Genomic DNA, 20,237 nt, shown 5'->3' with positions numbered 1-20,237 from the left:
GTCCAGGAGACTTCTGGACATGGCGGTCTGAGCCTGGGAAAGGGGTCTGAGCTGAAGGCGGAGATGCAGACCTCATTGAAATGTGAGCCTCACCAACCCACAGAAGGTAAAAAGGCCATGAGAGAGGGTGAGTTTACCTAGCAAGAGTGTAGAAAGTGAGAGACGGATGGGGTCAGGACAGAGTGCTGGGAAACACCCACATTCAGGGGACAGGCAGAGGAAGGAGCCCCCAAGTGGAGGCTGTCCTAAAGAAGCAGAGGAGTCAGAGGAAAACTAGAAAGGAATGTCACCTTGGGAAAGACATCAAGGATGAAGAGTCAACAGGGTTAGAGACCATAACGGCTTCCCTACAATACAGATTTAGAATCTGTTGAACGAAATGGGCAAAATGTCGTCACATATTGAAGTTTTGTGATGGGTACTATTATTTATTTATTTTGAGATGGAGTCTTACTCTGTCAGCCAGGCTGGAGTGTAGTAGTGAGAGCTCTGTTCCCTGCAACCTCCACTTCCTGGGTTCAAGCAATTCTCCTGTCTCAGCCTCCCGAGTAGCTGGGACTACAGGCACACACTACCATGCCCAGCTAACTTTTGTATTTTTAGTAGAGACAGAGTTTCACCATGTTGGTCAGGCTGGTCTCGAACTCCTGACCTCATGATCCACCCACCTCAGCCTCCCAAAGTGCTGGGATTACAGGCAGAAGCCACCGTGCCCAGCTATGGGTACTATCATTTAATTGTCATGTATGTTGGAATTTTTTTCATAGGCATGAAATTAGTTGGTTTTTTTGTTTGTTTGTTTGTTTTTTGAGATGGAGTCTCACTCTGTTGCCAGGCTGGAGTGCAGTGGCATTATCTCGGCTCACTGCAATCTCCGCCTCCCAGGTTCAAGGGATTCTCCTGTCTCAGCCTCCCAAGTAGCTGGGACTACAGGTGCACACCACCATGCCCAGCTAAGTTTTTGTATTTTTAGTAGAGACGGGGTTTCACCATGTTGGCCAGGATGGTCTCAATCTCTTGACCTCATGATCTGCCTGCCTCAGCCTCCCAAAGTGCTGGGATTACAGGCATGAGCCACTGTGTCCGGCCGAAATTAGTTTTTTTAAAGTAGCAATAAAGAGATCACTGACCTTGGCAATTGCAGACTCTCTGGAGTAGAAGAAACAGAAGCCCGATTTCAGTGAAGGGGGATAAGAAAGGAGAGAAGTCAAGTGTGTTTTCATACCTGATGCATAATTTACTGACATCTCATTTAGCAATGACTGAGCACATATAACCCAAGTATCCCTGAGAAAACACAGTGTGTGTAACAGTCATTAATTACTTTCACAATACCTTGGTGCCTCCCACATTGAGACCACTGTCAGCTAAGCCCAGCCAGCAGTGAGCAGTCCTTCCCCAAAAGGAGGAAAACTGCTTGCTAAGGAGCAGCAGGCTTCACTCCTAAATTGTAGATACTCCATTGTGATTCTTCTGTCAGAGTCTGCCATGGGTTCAAATACCATCCCATCTGCTGCAGACACTTGAGCCACCTTGGGATTGGCTGGGCTATCAGGGCCATGTGGCAGAGTTGCTTGCCTTTCATTCTGGACCACCTGGAAATTTTCCTTTTCTCTGGGCCCCACTCCAACCCTGCAGCCTTATAGTTTACTCAGTAAGCTTATAAGGATCAGAAAAACACACCAATATATGTTGCCTCTAAAATACACAGAAGCCGAAGAAGTGTACTTATTAACAGTAAGAGGCAGAAAGCCCAGCAAGTTGTCTTTCACTTTGCAGCGTCTTTCCTGGCATGATCCAGATCACTGAACACCCAGGAACTTCACGTAGGTGGCAGGCCCCTATGTTCTCACGAGATTTACTTCCATTCTCAGGCACACTTGTATCTTATTGATGCATCTGAAGTACCCACTGCTTCTCCTTCTCCCAATCCTAGCAACGTAGTATAATCAATGTAGTGGACAAATATAATGGCCTGTGATATGGGAGGATGATCAAAAGCCACATAGACAGAAAATCAGAGACTTGAGGAGTTTCAAGACAAGATGAGAAAGGTGTACTGCTATCCCTGCCAAGAGAAAGAAAACCGCTAAGGGGACAGTCTACAGAGGACAAGAAAACATAATTCATCAGATAGTTTTACATTGTGGCAGAATAAAATTATAGTTTCCATAAAAAGACCACACCTGGAATAATAGCATCTGCAACTTAACTCACCCCGAGTAAGCTTATGGTAATGCCCTGTCATTCTCCGAGACCCGTGCCTTCTGCACAGACCAAATAGATGAGTTAAATGAAATGTGACAGAAACCACCGTTGCATCTTTCAAGTCTTTGATGGTGGCACAAGTTCCTGTGACTCCCCAGAGTTTATTATTGGTGTATTATTTTGGTAAGAAGGGGAAGATTGAGGGGTTTCCACTTCATCATTTTGCCATAATGATGCTTATTCCACAGGTCTGGAGGCTTATGTGTGAATTCTACCTGTAATTCCAATCATATCATGAAAGTAAAAAATAATCATCATAATTGCAGAATGGGTTCTGGGTCCCACTGCACTCGGGTCAAAACTCCAATTATTACCTGACCCACCTGAGCCTCTACACAGCAGCTTTCTGTGTCCTCAGGAATTCACATTAAATAGACTTAACATCCACTAATCCCTGAAAAATTTTCCTTTCACAGAGCACAATTCTCTGGCAAATGGCCCACGACCTTTTGCAGAAGGCTGAAGGAATAATTTACAGTATGTATCTCTGGTGCTATTAAAGGGGCTTTTGTGAAGGGTACCGGCCTCTCTTTCATTCTAGGGACTTGGGGTGAGAGGTTGAGATTCTGTTTTTAGTGGGTCAAGTCAAGCTTCCACTTGCCAGCTCTGGAGGGTTTGTGTTTTTCTGTTTGTTGGTTGTTTTGTTTTGTTGTTTCTGTTATAGAGATTGAGGAGGGCCAGGTGCAGTGGCTCATGCCTGTAATCCCAGCACTTTGGGAGTCCGAGGTGGGTGGATCATCTGAGGTCAGGAGTTTAAGACCAGCCTGGCCAACATGGTGAAACCCCGTCTCTACTAATAATACAAAAATTCACTGGGCATAGTGGCACATGCCTGTAATCCCAGCTACTTGGGAGGCTGAGGCAGGAGAATCGCTGGAACCCAGGAGGTGGAGGTTGCAGTGAGCCGAGATCGCACCACTGCAATCCCATCTAAAAAAAAAAAGAGAGAGAGATTAAAGAGGACCTTAAGAGCTGCCCATCTGTTTGGTCTCCTGGGTCCTATTTGGCCCTTGATTAATCAGCCTTTGCTGAAGTCATTTGTGGTCAGAACATGCTGATTGCCACCTGAGGTCTGATGTTCTGGGCGGTCGAGCGCTGTTCGCCCTCTGCTCCCCTGGGGTCCCATTATTTCCACTGAAATCATGGAGTCCATTTTCATGGCAGCATCTCCCACCAGTATGCCCACGCCACAGAGAGCAAGTGCTGCATCATGCTTCACTCATGTGTTTCTGGGTGCCTTGGTGAAGGGAGTCTTCCAGGCTGTACAGGAGGAAATTAGGCATGTGGAACTTAGCCAAGGAGAGAGAGTGGGTCACACGGGCAACAGTCACCTCAACATTCCTCCCTCCCTTGGTCTTTGAATTGCATCTTCTATATTAAAACAAGGAACTTCTGGCATCTCGATTTCAGTGAGCACAGGCCTTGATTGAATCCAGGAGTCAGTCAACCAGCTAAGCAAACAGAACCACTCCTAGCTGCTCACACTGGCACATTGAATCTAGAATCTCAGCTAAATGTACCTATATTAATCAGTTCAGCCCAGTGAAAATCATATTCCTCCCTCCCTGGATTAGCACCCACAGAAAACATTCTCATATATGCTATCCAGACTTTTGCTAATATAAGTTAGCAAAATCTTGCAATTCTTTTGATGTGTGTGCTGCGTCCTCCCAGATTTGACTCAGGAATTAGGCAGGCAAGGATCTAACCCATGATGGGGCTGGAGACAATGTGAGTGTGGCATGAAGAGAACTAGCCTCCCCTCAGGTGACATATGCCCACCATATTTTGCTCCAGAAGTGGAGTCTAGTTTTCACGCCTTGAATTTGGGCTGGCCTCATGACTAGCTTTAACCAGGAGAATGTATGATAAGTGACATGATGCAAGAAGCCCAGGCCTCAGATGCTTAGCTCCTGCCTCCATTCTCCCGGAATCCTGAGGTCACCGTGCCATGAAGAAACTGGGAAGAAGGACCCTGTGGACAGAGAGGCCCAGCATCAGCCATCCCAACTATCCCAGCTGAGCCCAGCATCCAGTGATTGCAGTCATCTGAGCAAACCCAATTAAGTCACTACCTGTGGAGTGGCCTGTTACTCAGCAATAAATAACTAAAACACTGCAGGGTAACTTCAAGGCAAGGTCATTGCAACATCTTCAGGCAAGGCGGCAGGAGCCTCCGCAGGCAGAGGAGCAGGGACTGCTTCTGCCACTAAGAGGCGCTGTGGAGTAGGGGTTGTTGGGGCGGGGGCGGGGGGCCTCTAAATTGTCTGTATCTTCCCACATGACTACTATCTCATTCTCATCGAGGTCTGGGCCCTAAGTTTCACCTGAGACAGAGCAGTACTATGAATTAAGTCGATAAATTGACAATGTAATTTGGCAACAGCAGCCTCAAATTCATGTCTTAAGAAATCAGAAGGCCGGGCACAGTGGCTCACACCTGTAATCCCAGCACTTTCAGAGGCCGAGGCAGGTGGATCACGAGGTCAAGAGATTGAGACCATCCTGGCCAATGTGGTGAAACCCCGTATCTACTAAATATACAAAAATTAGCTGGGTGTGGTGGTGCGTGCCTGTATTCCCAGCTACTTGGGAAGCTGAGGCAGAAGAATCTCTTGAACCCAGGAGGCGGAGGTCGCAGTGAGTCAAGATTATGCCACTGCACTCTAGCCTGGCAACAGAGTGAAAAAGAAGAAGTCAGAAAATGTGGCTCAGTGCACTCTCCTCTGCCTGGAGTTTCCCCTGCTGAGCTTGGGACCTCTGCTTACACCAAAAGTGGGTAAATGGAGAAATGACATGGAAAAAAACAAAGGAAAAGAGCTGTCCATTTCTCAGCGTGTGTCTTTTAAATACAAAGCCACTTCCTCATTCTTGCTGGAGCAGCCAGGTGGATCAGTGTGAACTGGGTGCGCCCAGAGGGATGGGGCACTGGAGACCACGTGGTGGAGCTGAGCAGACTGAGAAAAGTCACACTGAGAAAACGGAAGAAAAACGGCAACAAGATGCACGAAGGATGGTGTGTCTCCAGGGCACCTGAAGGGATACTGCTGTGCGTGTGTCATGCTTCTGTCTAGGGGCCTAGAAGATTCCGTGGGGGTCATGCTACCCTTTGAAATAGGCCTCTAAGGATGAGGGGGGCTCAACAGGCAAAGATGGGAGAGGCCTGGCACCAGGTACAGGAGACAGCATGGGCAAACAGGAAGGGGAGATGGTGATAACTGAGTGGAGCAGTAGAGGTAGCGGGAGTGGCAGGACAAAGGATTGGGAAACTTGAAGGGGTTGAGTGGCAAGGGCCATCTGTCCTGCCTCTAAGAACACTCACTGACCTGCTGTGTGCCTTATCCAGGGGGCTCCCATCACACAGCAGTTCGATCCTCCATCTCCCACTTCCACCCTCCTCACCGCCCCCCTCCCTGTGTTCCAGGGTCACCCTGCCTATTCCAACTGCTGCACCCCTGTTCCAGCTGTCCCTCACATCTGGAATGCCTCTTTCCTTCTTGTCATCCAGCTCTAGCCCCTTCTTCCAGGAGTCTCCCCTGACACTTCAGCCCAGCCTGAACCCAAGGCACTGTGGCATAATGGAAAGGATCAGACTTTTTACAGTTGCAGAGAGGTAGGCTCAAATCCCAGCTCTGCTATATGATTTCTTTTTTTTTTTTTTTTTTTTGACGGAATCTCACTCTGTCGCCCAGGCTTTCACTCTGTCTTCCAGGCTGGAGTGCAGTGGCACGATCTTGGCTCACTGCAACCTCCACCTCCCAGGTTCAGTGATACTCCTGCCTCAGCCTCCCGAGTAGCCAGGACTACAGGCAAGCACCACCATGCCCAACTAATTTTTGTATTTTTAGTAGAGACGGGGGTTTCACCATATTGGCCAGGCTGGTCTTGAACTCCTGACCTCGTGATCCACCCACCTCGGCCTCCCAAATTGCTGAGATTACAGGTGTGAGCCACCACGCCCGGCCTGCTGTATGATTTTGAATCACTACCTTCTCTTATTAGTAACTATTAATAATATTTACTGGCTATGTATTTGCCAAGTACCAGGGATTACCTCATTTAACTTTCACCACAACCTTATGAGGTAAGTACTGTTATCATTTTCACCTTACTACTGAGGAAACTGAAGCTCAGAGAAGGTAAGTAACTGACCCAAGGTCACACAGCTAGGGAGTGGCAGAGCTGGGATGCCCATCAGACCTGTCAGGCTCCAACGCCTCTGCTGCTAAACACCATAGCTCCCACTGGACAGCTTCCTTAGAATGGGCGTTTATTAGGCACTCCCTGTGTGCTGGGCATTCTGCTAGGTGCGGTGATGCAGCAGGACACAGGCAGACAAGGGCATGCTCTCTCGGAGGCCACAGCTGGAGTGTCAGGAGGACAAGGAGCCCCGTGCTGCGGGGACTGGGGAAAAGTCCCTGCAAGCTGTGACTGCCCCCTGCAAGCTGTGGAGCACGGAGCTCACACATGTCAGTAACTTCTCCTTCCTCTACAGCCAGGAAACCTGGGTTCCCAATGGGCCAAGCTCTGTCATTGACCTGCTGGGTAGCCTTGAGCTGGTCACTTCACCTCTCTGAGCCCCAGTTTTCTTGTTCATAATGTGGGGCAGTAATAGCTACTCCGGAGGGAAGTCTGAAAATTAAATAAAATCATACATGGCAGTGCAGGGCACACAGTAGGCACTCAGGAGAAGGCTAATCCGCATCTCCCCCACTTGCATCCACATCTGGGACCCACACAATCCAACAGGCTCATTATCTCCCTAGACTTTAACAAGCATCAGGGTGAGAATAACAGGGTGATCCCTCCAATGGCCTCCAGGCGGCAGGAAAACTCCACACAGGGCAGTGATGGGCCACTGGGGACAGCAACACTGGCTGGACCAACCTCTAGAACCCACCCCACCCCTAACTCACCCATCTCTGCCACCTGCACTGCCACTCCCACACCAGCAACTCCAGTCATCACAGACTGGTGTTTGAGATGCAACAGCACAGACCTCTTACCACCCTCCCCACCTGAGTCAAGATGGAGGAGCGTGGCCTCAAGAACCCCTTTGGGTCCTCTGGGTGGCCCCACACCCATGCCTGGCTTATTTTACTGCCCATTCCCACTTGGTGGGGGAGCTGTCACGGGCTGAACTTCAGGGCCAGGAAGCCTAGGTTCCAGTCCAGTCTCTGCCTTCTCTGAGCTGCACCTTGTAAAGTTAGGATGACTTCCCACCTAACAGGGCTATTGCGGGGATTAAGTGAGATGGATACAGATTGTATGCAAGTTAACGTGCCTTCTTTACTAGAATCTGTACTCAGTGCTGGGTTCCAGGCACTGTGTTAGGGGCCTCTCCTGCCCTTCCTATGTGGCAAAGCAACTACCCTACCGACTCGGATCGAGTCCCAGTTCGGCCCCCACTGACTGTGGGGGCCTCAGGCAGCTCACTTAACCGCTCAGCCTGTTATCTCACCTGTAAAATGGGAAAAATCCCTTACTAGCCAAGTTGTTAGGAAGCTTGGATAAAATTGTACATATCAAGTATTTGGCACATAGGAGGAGCAAAACACAAAGCAGTACCAGCTGGTTTCACTCAAAGCATTATTCTGATCCGGAAATGCCTACTCACCCTTTAAAGCAGCCCACATGTCACCTCCTCCTGGAAGTCTTCCTCGATATGTGCATGATGCTAAACTAGGTGCAGGACTTACAGCAATAGACAACCAACCATGGACCCTCTCTTCATGGAGCTTCCATTCTAGGAGGGGAGGCATGCAGGGAAGTCTTAAGTGGGTAATTTCATAGTGCTAAGGAGTCAGTAAAGTGAGAAATCATGGTAGAGAAACTGAGGTGGGAGAGGGACTGGTTATGTAGGGTGGTCAGTGAAGGCCTCTCTGAGCAGACGTTTACGCTGAATCCTGGATGACAAAAAGCAACACTGTAAACATCTACAAAAACAGCCTGCCAGGCAGAAAGGACAGCTAGTGCAAAGGCCCTGAGGCAGGGGGACAAGCGTGGCACACAGAACAGAATGATCCAGGTGCCTGGAACACAGTGAGCCCTGAGCACCCTGGTCACTGTCCAAGTCTCCACCTCTAGACAAAGCCCCTTGAGGATAGAGATCTGAATGATTGAGCTGAAGCACAGGACGGCCCTGGGACTCTGAGCAGTCTTGCTGAAACTCTGTTGTGGCAATGACGGGAGTGAATCAGCTAGCCCTTCTGCAGACCCATGTACATCTTGGTGGCTACTGCTGGATTGCTCAGCCAGGAAAGGGGTCCCTTCCGGAATCAACAATCCCCAGGTCACAATCTTTGGCAGAGGAAAGCTGGAGGTGCCCAGAGAAAAAAATGACCTGTCCAAGGTTAAATGGCCAGCAGGCAGCAGAGATGGGGCTCCAGCCCAATATCCTCTGCTCCTCTGCCTCCCTGACCACTGGCTCCATCCTGTGCATCCCTCTCTCTCCCTGAGTTATGGTGTCAGGAGCCCTAAGGACCATGAGGCATCCAACCGGAGGACTGTGTCAAAAGGGACTGTGTTGGGTACCTCCTCCTCGCCTGCTACAAATCCAACACTTCGGGCCACCTAAGGGCAAGGATCCCCACAAGCTCCTTCCAAAGCCCAGCCTAAAGCCAGGCAACTTACTAAATGTGTGCCTGAGTTTGTACCTGCGGCCCTGGATGCAGCATGAGGTCAGTTTGCAATGAAAGGCTAGAGGAGCTAGGCATAGTGGCTCATGCCCATAGTCCTCCCTGTAGTCCACTACTCTGGAGGTTGAGTAAGGAGATTCGCTCGAGCCCGAGTTTGAGTCCAGCTCGGGCAACATAGTAAGACCCACTTCTTAAAAAAGGGTAATGAAAGAAAGGCGAAGAGGTTGAAGACTGGCTCCAGGTCCAGTGCTCTCATTCAGGCCCTGCAGCTGCAACTTCTCCAGGGCTGCCAGAGCCAGAACAATTTCCCGGGTCAGCACGGAGTGCACCTGCCACTTGGCGAGGTCTGCACAGTGATCTGCCAGCATTCCAGGGCCTGATATAAGCCATCAGTAGCAAGTCTGCCTTAACAGGAGACCTTGTCCCCTGGGAAGAATGGTGTAAAAATCTCCTGATCCAATCTTCTTCCACGCTTCAACAGAATTTCATTGGAAAAGTTTTATTGAAAAAAAAATTGTACAAATAAGTTCTTGGATTGATAGCAACAAAGGCTCATGTTCCCCCTTCCCTCCCCATCTTTGAAGAACTAAAAAAGGAAGAAACAAAAACAAAAAGTTCATCCCCACAATGCCAGACACGATGCTTCTTGACCAGAGTCTGCCCAGAAGCCCCTCCTGGGAGCTCTTTCTCCATCCGCCTCACTGTGGCCAGGTCATTCTGGGGGTGCCTGGTCCCAGGGGCTGCAGCACCTAGTTTTATAGTTGGGAGAGGTTGGGATAGAGCTAGGGAGGCAGCTGAGGTGTTTTGGCGTCAGGAGAAGAGGGCTGGCTGACCCCGCTAGCTCAATTTGGTCTCACAGGTGAGAAGGTACCTGGCTATAAATATGAACACTGATTGAGGCAGGCTTGATCTGGGACTTTGAGGGCAGGCAGGATGACTGTGGCCCAGGTCCCACAGGATGTGGAGTTTCCAAGCTCAGCATCATGGTATCTGGGGCCCATGTCCAAGTGGAGTGAATTCTAGCTGGGAAGGTCCGCTCAGGCACACGGGAACCCTGGTCTTTTTTTCCACCCCCACCCCATGGAGTATCCAAGGCTGGTACCTCACCTACCCCCAAACCCCAATAGCACCCATGTGTCTCAGAAGCCTTTGGCTGCCTCCTGCCATCCTGTGTGCACCCTAAGGCCCTATAACTCGTCTCGCATCTTGTCACCCTTAGGCCGGACCAGGCGCCCAATGAACAGCAGGGAGCCGCTCTGGGTGTCCCGCACCAGGAAGATGAAGGGGTGGTCGGCGTAGAACAGCTTGGGACTGCGCAGCTCCTCGCGCCCATAGATGTCCTGGTCAAAGGGGTTGCCGTCTGTGTCCAACTCAAAGGCGGTGGCGTGGAATACGCTGGCCAGGTACAGGTCCTTCTTGCCTGACATGCGTGACAAGTCGGCCTTGTTCTTGTCAATGGCCTCAGTCAGGCCTAGCCCAGCCAGATGTTTCTGTGGGAACAAGGAGGTGTGCCAGGTGAGGCCATGGCATGCCAGGCTCCTCCACCCTCAAACCCTCCACCCCATATTACCCTGACTGCTCCTCAGAGAGGAGAGAACTGCTCCCTGGCCACCTTCTGTATGCCAGGCATGGCACTGGGCACTTCAAACCACAGCTTTCTCAATTCTCACTGCAACCCTACAAGGGCTTCTAATCCCCACTTCACAGATGAGGAAGCTGAGACTCAGAAAACAAGTGAGAAACTATCCCAGCACTGCCCAGCCGCAGTTCAGGGACAGGCAGCATGGGCACCACCCAGGAGCTTATCTGAAATGCTCATGTCCTGACCCCAGCCCAGACCCCCTGAATCAGAATCTCTGGGATTGGGCATGGATTCCTTTTCACAAACTCCCCAAGTGCTTTCTTAGCATACTCAAGTTTGAGAAAGACTGATCTAAGGACAACTATGTCCACATCACTTTGGGGCTTAACACCTGTCCAGAGTGATAGGATGCCTGGAATTTGCTTCAGAATAATCGGATGCAGGGGGGAATTGGTGGGTAGAGATGGCTCACTATTGGCCGTGAGCTGATAATGCTTGAAGCTGGGTGATAGACACTTGAGGGTTTGTTACACTAATCTACTTTTAATTTATTTTTCCAATGTTCCATAGTAAAAAGTTAAAACACATACACAAACACACACACGCATCTTTCCACCGCCCTGCACAGCTCTTGGAAGCCAACCATAAGCTCTTTAACATATGACCTGTGCCTCCGTGGCAGCCTCCAGCCACATCCCTTGGCACGCCCCACCCCACTCTCCAGACAGCCTCACTGGACAGCTTATACCCTGGATGGCCATCCTGTCTCCCATTTGGGCTCTTTAGAACCCACTTCTTTCAGGAAGGTTTCCCGAGCCCACAAGACGAGTGGTGTCTCCCTGGACCTTCCTGTTATCAGTCTGGTGCTGCCTGTCTCTCTCACCTGGCTTGGAGCTTCCTGAGGGCAGGGCCCACGTCCAGGGCTCTCCCTGGCTCTCAATGCAGGAGAGAGGACAGTAAAGGGCTGTGGGCTGAGTAAATGGCAGGGCCCAGGGTTCTGCAGGATAACCTCCACCTCCCTGGCAAGGCCACACAGGAATTAGGCCTGAGGTCCTGAGACTCAGGGGGTCCTGAGACAGGCATTCGAGGTAGGCCCAGCTCTTCCCACCCTGACAACCTCGCACACGTCATCCACCTCAAATTTCCCAACTCAATCTACCCCATGAACTGGGGGGTGGGGTCTCCACTGAGGGTTCCAGGAAGACACCAGAGGAACAAGGGGAGAAGGGCGTGGGACAACAGTCACTGGAGAAGGGGCTAGGGAAGGATCAGGCCCAGGACCAGGAGAGAGGCAGTGACCCCTCTCCAGGAACTCCCAGGGTCTACAGCACAAACCAGTACAAGTTTCACTTGTCCCTGGTTTGGAGCCTAAGCCCCACTTCATCTCCAGCTTTCTCTCTCCAAGCTGTCTGGGCAGCAAGTCTGGATCAACTCTGCAGGTGAGAAACATTTTTGGCATCCAAGGAAAAAATGACACAAAAGTTTCCTTTTTTGGGTAAGTCAAAAATCTCTCTCTTGATGACAAAAAGGCCGCTATTATTTTACCTTGAGGTGTAATTGCAACTCCACCACTTACGAGCCTGGGGAAACTTAGCGAGTCATTGCTTCTCTCTGAGCCTCTGCCCACTGCCCAGGGTGGCTGCAAGGGAGAATCTTGAGCATGTGTGTTAAGTTTCTGGCCACCCTAGATGACCCATAGCTACCAGTCTGATTATTGCATGGTAGATAATCCTCCAGCTTAAACAATCTATAACTGGGGGCACTTCAGACCTCAGAGGAAGTGCTGTGATCGAAGGTGAGCTCTGGTGCAAGATGTCTGAATTACTAGCTGTGTGACTTTGCACAGGTTACTTAACTTTTCTGAGCCTCAGTTTCCTCATCTCTAAGATGAAATTTATAGTCCTACCTAATAAAGTTGTTTTGAGGATTAAAAGAGTTTAATACATACAAAGGCTGGGTATGGTGGCTCACACCTGTAATTCCAGCACTTTGGAAGACGGAGGCAGGCGAATCACTTGAGGTCAGGAGTTCAAGACCAGCCTGGCCAACATGGTGAAATCCTGTCTCTATTAAAAATACAAAAATTAGCTGGGGGCGGTGGCTCATGCCTGTAATCCCAGCTACTCGGGAGGCTGAGGCAGGAGAACTGCCTGAATCCGGGAGGTGGAGGTTGCAGTGAGCCGAGATGGCACCATTGCACTCCAGCCTGGGCAACAGAGTGAGACTCCATCTCAAAACAAAAACAAAAACAAAAATAAAAACATATAAAGTGCTGAGAAGAACGTCTAGCATACAGGAAGTGTTCCGTTATATTTAGCTGCTGGTATTATCATCATCTTCCCAAGGGCAGGGCCCACACCTCCTGTCCCAACTTCCCCTATCACAGAGCCCAGCACTGCCTGGACATCCAGAGGGTCTTGGGATAGACCTGCTGAATTGGTGAGTGGGCCCCCAACACCTCCCCCTGACTCCAAGCCCTGCAGGCCCCTGGGCTGGGCCACCCCTTACCTGCAGGTCATGGGTCACCTCCACCACACCCTTGGGCAAGGAGATGGCGACAGCCTTCTTCTGCATCTTCCCCATCCAGATCTTCAGCTGCTCTTTGGTCAGCAGCTTTTCAAGGCGCTCAAGAGGCTCCACGTGATGGGGCATGAGGATGATGAGGCTGGAGAGCTTGTGGGCCAGGGGCATCTCCACGATTTGCAGCTTTTCCTTCTCGTCGTCATAGTAGTTGTAGAGGCCTGGGAGAGGAGCGGAGAGGACACTGGGCACCCTGTGTGCAGGGGTCAGACCCTAACTACCCTTAGATCTCCACCCACCTTGACACCCTGCTCCTCACAGCACCTACCTGTCCGGTGCATCATCATGACACCCACGGTATAGGACCGAGTCACCATGAAGCCACGGTTGTCCACCATCTTGTGGTGGAATTTCTCATCCCAGTGTGCTGTAGTTGGGGCAAAACACAGGGTCAGAGACACATGGCCGCCCCCAGACACAATCACAGCCCACAGCCACCCCCAACTGCAGACCCTTGATTTGTCCCTGCCACAGGTCTTTGCTCCATTCTTCAGAGCCCAGCTGTAGAGCACCCAGCCCACAGAGTCCATGTTCCCAGCTTTGGGAAGGGGTCTTGGCCCCAGGACATGCCATCTGAGGATGCGGTTCCCTACAGTTAGTGCCTGGCTGCTCCCACATGAAACAGAATTTATTCCACCCTCAGTTCAGCCACCTACCTCTATGGCCACCCCCAGCTCTGGCACTTGTCAGATATTTTGGAAACATGCTCTGAGGTGGGCTTTCTACCCTACCTGGTACCTGAGGGACAGCTGTGCCCTGGGCAGGGAGTGCCCCATGACCACCCTTCATTTTTTTTTTTTATTTTTCTTTTTGAGATAAGGTCCGTCCTACTCCGTCCCCCAGCTGGAGTGCTGTGGTGCAATCACGACGCACTGCAGTTTTGAATTCCCGGGCTCCAGCAATCCTCACACCTCAGCCTCCAGAGTAGCTGGGACTACCAACATGTGCCACCACGCCTGGCTAATTTTTTGTAGAGATGGGGTCTCGCCATCTTACCCAGGCTGGTCTCGAATTCCTGGGCTCATGTGATCCACCTACCTTGACCTCCCAAAGTGCTAGGATTACAGGAATGAGCTACTGTGCTCGGCCCACCCTTCATTTTTCTCTGCAAGTTCTATCTCCATGACCAGAAAATCACAACAAAAAATATCTGAGAGTGGCCTGAACCCTGCCCTTGCTCACAGCCAGACCTGTGTTCCAATCCAAGCTCAGTCACTGACTCGGGGAGACCTCACCTCTCCTAGCTTGGCCTCATTTGTAAAACAAGGGTTACTTCATTCTCACAGCAAACTGTGAGAATAGTATTGTCTATGTAGGTACTCAAAAATATTTATTAACCCTACATCTAATCTTCAACTGAAGACAGAGGCATCTGGGCCTGAGTCCTGGCTTTGCTTCCTCCTCGCTGAGCCTGTTTCCTCACTGTGAAATGAAGGTAACACTGCCTGTCCCCAAGGTTGCTTTAAGGATTCCGGGTCTTGGTCGGTTATGATGGCTCGCACCTGTAATCCCAGCACTTTGGGAGGCCGAGGTGGGCAGATCACTTGAGGCCAGAAGTTTGAGACCAGCCTGGCCAACATGGCAAAACCCTGTCTCTACTAAAAATACAAAAATTAGCTGGGTGTGGGGGGAGGCGCCTGTAATCCCAGTTACTCGGGAGGCTAAAGCAGGAGAATTGCTTGAACCTGGGAGGCCAAGGCTGCAGTGAGCTGAGATCGTGCCACTGCACTCCAGCCTGGGTGACAGAGTGAGACTATCTCAAAATAAAAATAAGTTTAAAAAAAGGATTCGGGTTCTTTCTCTAGCTCACTACTGAGGCAGAATGGATTATTAAATTTTATTCATTCCAAGATATAAAGGAGGAGCACTTTGACGAAGTTCGGTCGGAACATATTCCATGGAGTCCCTCTGGGGCCTCGGCTCCCTGAACCATTCCTTTACACACTACCTGTCTTTGAATCTAGTTTCCAGTCTGTACAAAACGCTCAGTGATAGTCCTGCCTCCCTGGGTTGTCACAGCATAAATGAGAGGCAGTGAAGAATGGAGCGCATGGAATGTCGTCCTAACTCTTGTAGGGGGTCCTGGCAGGAGGAGGAAGAGGACCCCTGAGCGCACCCCCGACTCACGCTTGAAGAACATGGCGTTGACTAGCAGGGCGCCGTCCGTGCGCTCCACGTCCTTGGTGACCTCGGGCAGCTTGCCGTCTGTGGTCTGCGCAGCCCACTCGTTGATGGACTGCAGCGCGCTGCGCTTGTCACGGAAGTTGATCTTGGAGTGCTCGCAGTTGTAGTGCTGCTTGCTGCTGCGCACGAAGTCATCAGCGAAGCTCACGGAGCTGGGTCCGTATAGGCGGCTGCCCAGCTTCCAAGTCACGTTGTGCGCCGTGGAGTTGCTGAGTGAGCGCAGCAGCTCGCCCAGGCCGGTGTGCACCTCCTCGTCGCGCAGCTGCTCAGCGCTCAGCACTGCCTTGGCCTGTGACGCCGTGGTCGCCTTGCCACCCAGCGACACGAGCCCCAGCGACGAGGCCACCACCACGGGGGACACCAGGATGTTCTCCACTGCCTGGTCCTTGGCCATGGCCTGGTACAGGCTGAAGGCCAGGCCGGCGCTGCGCTCAGCAAGCGTGGCCGCCTTGGGACTCAACTTCTCTGCGGTTCCAGGAGCTGCTGCAGCTGCAGGTTTCTTGACCTCGGCGGTCAGAGCCACCGCAAGAAGGCAGAAGGCGCTGAGGAGCAGGAGGGAGTGCATGGCTGGGAGGTGGTTTTCGTGCACCACGGTGGGCCTGTGAGGGTTGCACAGACAGGGTGGTCTTGAAGCCCAAGGCCTTCCTCCCCCAACAACCACCCCCAGCCCTCTGGCTACCACAAGTCCCCTGGAGATGGGGGCAAGAGAGCCCACAGTCCAGGAATCCCAGACCTGACTCAGGGTTGCCAGCCTCTCAGAGGCTTCTGTGACCTCCCTACTCAAAGCAGCATTCCCAGCAAGTCACCACCAGACCACCTTATTGATTTCCTGCATTGGCCAGCCAACACTTCCACTTATTTGTGTGTTTATTACATATCTATTTCTGCTCCTAAGTAGGCTGTGGCCTCCAGAAGGACAGAAAACCTAGCCAATCTGGTTGCCACTATATCCCCCGTGCCTAGTACACAGTAGGCCTCAGCTCTTCCTGAATGAAGGTAAAACAGGGTCACTTGGCCAGACCTGGGGTCCTCATCAGTTTTATAGAGTGGTCAGCCCTGATCTCACATAACCCTGGGGGCCCTTTTTCAGTGAGAAAAAGCAGCAGCTGAGCTGAGAATCTGCAGGAAGCCCAGATGCCTGGGCAAGGGATGAGAGACAGACCTGGAGAGCTGCCCCGCCCCCATGCCTTTCTTTCTGCTCTGGGATGTTAATGAGTCACCGGTTGGGTCACTCATTAAATGGGGAGCCCAGATGCTTCACTCTGCTGCCCCAAGGGTGACCCTGAGAGTGTGTGTGTGTCCTGTGTCCACTCAGCCTCAGTCTCCCTTTTCCAGGCTGAAGGGTCCAGGTCTCCATGCCCAAGGCTTCTCTCTGGGCAGGAACTTGGAATGTCCATCTGCCCACGGTGCTCCTGGTGCGGATGGGAAATCCCCAGGACAAAAGCTCCTGAGGGACCAACTCCTTTGAAGACTCGGTGGGGGTGGGGAGGAAGCTTCCTGACATAGCACAAGGACAGGATACTAGGGAAAAGGGTGAGTCACACACAGCTCGATAGAGCAGTGACCCCCTCCCCCATCACCAGCAGCTGGCCAGATGTGCAATCAGCCTCCAAGGAAGCTGGAGCCATGTCAGATTCCATTCTGCCCTCCCATCTGACAGCCTCTGCCACACAGGCCATTTGCTCCAAGGCTTCAGGGTTGCCCTCAGGCCTCCTCCCCAAGCCCCAGCAGTAGCAGTGGCCCCCAGGACAAGCCCCAGTCCCCTCTCTGGGGCCTCCAGTTGAGACAGTCTCTGTTCCTGGGATACTTCCACACTCCCTCTCTCCCTTCAGGCCATTATCCTCCTCTACGTCATGCAACAGCAGAGGAGAGATGACAGCGCAAAGGGAAGGATAGAAGGAACCCTGATGGAGGCTGCAATACCACTGCTCTGGTAGATCCCAACTTGTGGTCATCCTTGAAGAAGACCGAAATTTGAGATCCTGGTGGAAGACCCTCAGGACTCTGGCTGCCTGGGGACCACTGTATTTCTGGGAAGACTCTACTGCTGCCATCCCAAAAACTGGGACAGGTTCCCCATCTCCCGGGACTGCCACCCTCCTCGAAGCCTTGAAGGTGCAGTATAAGAGAAGCAAAGGGTCCAAGGGGAGGGAGGTGGGGAGAAGAGGGAAGGCCCAGAGATCTACAGATGTCTGGCAGGAGCGGGGAGATCTGAGTCTCACCCTAAAATGAAGGGGGGATCTTGGGGCCTAGAATAAACCCCAAGACACCTTCCTCCCAGCCCTGGCTCCTTCCCTGCCAGAACTGGAGCCTCAAAGGCAGAACAACCATATAATTTATTGTACAAACAAGGACACTTATAAAAGTAAAAAGGGCACTACTAATTATTACACCAGGATAATAGGCATATGGCCACCCTACTCAAAAGCCACCTCTGATCCGGACCAGTGATGCTGGAGCTCAGACCGCAACAGAGGCCACCAGCCTCCCTTCCCAGAGAAGGCAGCTGAAGAGCCCGCTCCCAGCCATGCAACGTGGCAGGTACCATCTTGACAGCCCCCACCCCCACCAGCCAGAACCTCAAAGGACTGGGAGGGGCTTCTCAAGCAAGCTCCAAATAACTGGTTTGGGATTCCTCAGGCAGCTTGCTAGGCCCGCAGCAGCTTAGCGCCTGCTCCTGGTGGTGACGTGGCAGGCAGGAAGCTGAACTGTCTCCACCGGCCGGCAGAGGGGGGCTTCCAGCCTGGGAAGCAGGTCTGATTCAGGTCCCTGGGGGTGCCACGTATTTGCCCGGGTACTCCAGGAGCCTTCTTGGCCTTAGTTCCCTTCCCATCTGCACATGGATCTCTGAAGGGAGATGCGCTACTGGGGAGAAGGGCAGCCCCATTAAACCCAGCAGCAGGAACGGGGAAAGGCAAGTTACTGCAAGCAGGCCAGCCTCCCACAGCCCAGCCCATCTCGCCACAGAGAAATGCCGGCCCTCAGGCCAAGGTTAGCTGAGTTACAGTCCCACAAAGAAAATACAAGATCACCTAGCCAGGACTGTGCCCACAGCTAGTCGGACTGAGCAGGTTCTGGAAGGGAAAGGGAGGAGATGATGGGGGCCACCAGAGGGTCCCAAACACTTGAGAGGTCTAAAGTACCTGGAAACTGCCTCAGAGGGAGGTCAATGCCTGCCTTTTTCATTCTGAAAGAAAACAGAAGAGTGAAGAGGACGGGAGAGGGCAGAGGACAGATGGTGAGGAGGCCCCTGGCGCAGAGGGCACAACCAGTTCCCAATCTACAGGGCCCTTGGAGGTCGACCACCTCACTGTACAATGGGAGAAAAGAGGCCAGGGCAGGGGGCCACCCCAGGTCCCTCGGGATAAACAGGGGTCCGCCTTCCTAGCACAGGGGTTCTTCCTCACAGAAGCACAGATCCCCTCCGGAGGGCTGCATGCGGTGTCCTGTTACACAGCCAGTACAAAAAATCTCTGCTGGGATTCCCGGTGACAGAGGAGACAAAGGAGAGGACGGGAAGGGGGGATGGGTACATGAACCATCTGAAGACAGTAGGGTGTGGCCCCGGTCAGAATTCCGGAGAACCAAAGCCCCCCTCATTCTCCCCAGGCCTCCATCTGGGCCCTACAGCTCAGAGGGACCAGCCGGAAAAAAGGAAGAGGAGGGGCTGAGACTCTGGGCCAGTCTGGAAGTGCATTCATTGTCCCTCCTGCTCTCCAGCCACCTCAGGAATGTTTCTAAGCTGGGGGGCAGGGAACCCCAGCCTCTGGAAGTTAGACTCTGCAGTTTAACTAAACCCTGCAGTTACTCCAAGAACCCGGTGGCAGTGGACAGAAGGAGAGACTCAAATCCTTCTAGTCAGCCCCTTCATCCCCAAAGCAGAGCAGACCCTGCTGACCCCTACTCCCTTTTTCGGAGGGTAGGGAGCCTCGCTGGCCAAGTGTTTCCCTTGACTGCCATCATCCAGGCTGCAAGCTGCTGATGAGAAATTGAGCCACTGTCGCCCACTTCTATCAGAGCACATGGACCCCAGGAGTCAAGACTATTTCACCTCCTTTCCCACCACCCTACTACCTTCAGGAGGCTAAGATTCCCTCAGCAAGCCTGTGAGGAGGCTGGGCCACCAATCACTGCTGCCCCTGAGTCTCAACCATAGAACGGAAGTGACCGGGAACTGCGAGGCCGGCCTGTCCTCCCTACCCCTGCGGGAAAAGGCACCGGACCCCATCTCCTTCCTCCTCTGTGTCTTTCCGCAGAGGCTCTGCTCTCCGCCCCCAGGCCCCTTTACACAGCACCTATTCTCATCTCTGCCAGCACCACCTTCTAGGGATCCCTGCACTTTTTCCCAGTCCTCCGAGTGCACGGACTCCCACCCCGGCTCCTATCTCCGCCCTAGCCCTCAGCTGGCTCCATCACCGGGCTAGCCCTGGGCTCTCGATTCCAAACCCTCCAGCGGCCCACAAAGTGCCGGGGGCTCCAGTTTGCAGGCTCTGGCTTGGCCCCCAACGCTTCGCAGGGTCCCCTAGCCCTTCTCACTCACTCGCGCACCCCCAGATTGTTCGGCGCTCCCCCGGGCCGCACGCAGGCGTCTCCCGCGCCTCACCTGGGTCGGGCTGGGCTGGCGCCGGGACGTGACTCTCGCTCTCGAGCCACGACACGATTCTGCTCTTCGCCCGCTCCCCGGCTCCTGGGATCTATATATGGCAGTCCCCACCCCCTCCTGCCCGTCCCGAGAAACTTCTGGAAAGTTGGAAACGCTTCCGGAGCGCGCCCCAGCTCCGCCAAAAAAAGCCAAAGACCTCCCTCAAACCTCCCCAGCCCCCGGCCCCTCCCTCTGCCGGCGCCTCCCGGTCCCTGGGTCCTACTGCCCCCCTCGGCGGCCCAGGCTGCGGGGCGCCGGGAGTCCCCACGGGGACCAGCGTGTCCTTCAGTGTGCGAGACTCCTCCCACTCCCAGGCTCTCTGCACAAGCTAGCCCACTCCTAA

At 52.6% G+C, this 20,237-nt stretch overlaps 1 protein-coding gene and 1 long non-coding RNA gene across 2 annotated transcripts; both read right to left on the bottom strand.

Annotated features, from left to right (window-relative positions):
- Positions 1-1,216: 1,216 nt before the first annotated feature.
- LOC144334384 (uncharacterized) lies at positions 1,217-4,243 on the bottom strand. The gene is made up of 2 exons (XR_013404171.1): positions 4,051-4,243; positions 1,217-3,528 (listed from the first exon to the last, which is right to left on the bottom strand). It is a non-coding gene; the product is annotated as an uncharacterized LOC144334384 (long non-coding RNA).
- Positions 4,244-9,396: 5,153 nt separating this feature from the next.
- Positions 9,397-19,900, bottom strand: SERPINH1 (serpin family H member 1; the record flags this gene model as incomplete). Its single annotated transcript, NM_001261087.1, is given in 5 exon segments — positions 9,397-10,396; positions 12,997-13,229; positions 13,337-13,435; positions 15,196-15,851; positions 19,856-19,900. Coding segments are annotated over 4 exon segments (1,257 nt in total). The 3' UTR covers positions 9,397-10,093.
- Positions 19,901-20,237: the final 337 nt, after the last annotated feature.

Source organism: Macaca mulatta, chromosome 14, assembly GCF_049350105.2.
Source record: "Macaca mulatta isolate MMU2019108-1 chromosome 14, T2T-MMU8v2.0, whole genome shotgun sequence".
Taxonomy (NCBI): domain Eukaryota; kingdom Metazoa; phylum Chordata; class Mammalia; order Primates; family Cercopithecidae; genus Macaca; species Macaca mulatta.
The sequence above is the reverse complement of the archived record's forward strand: the minus strand, read 5'-3'. Positions and strand labels throughout refer to the sequence as shown.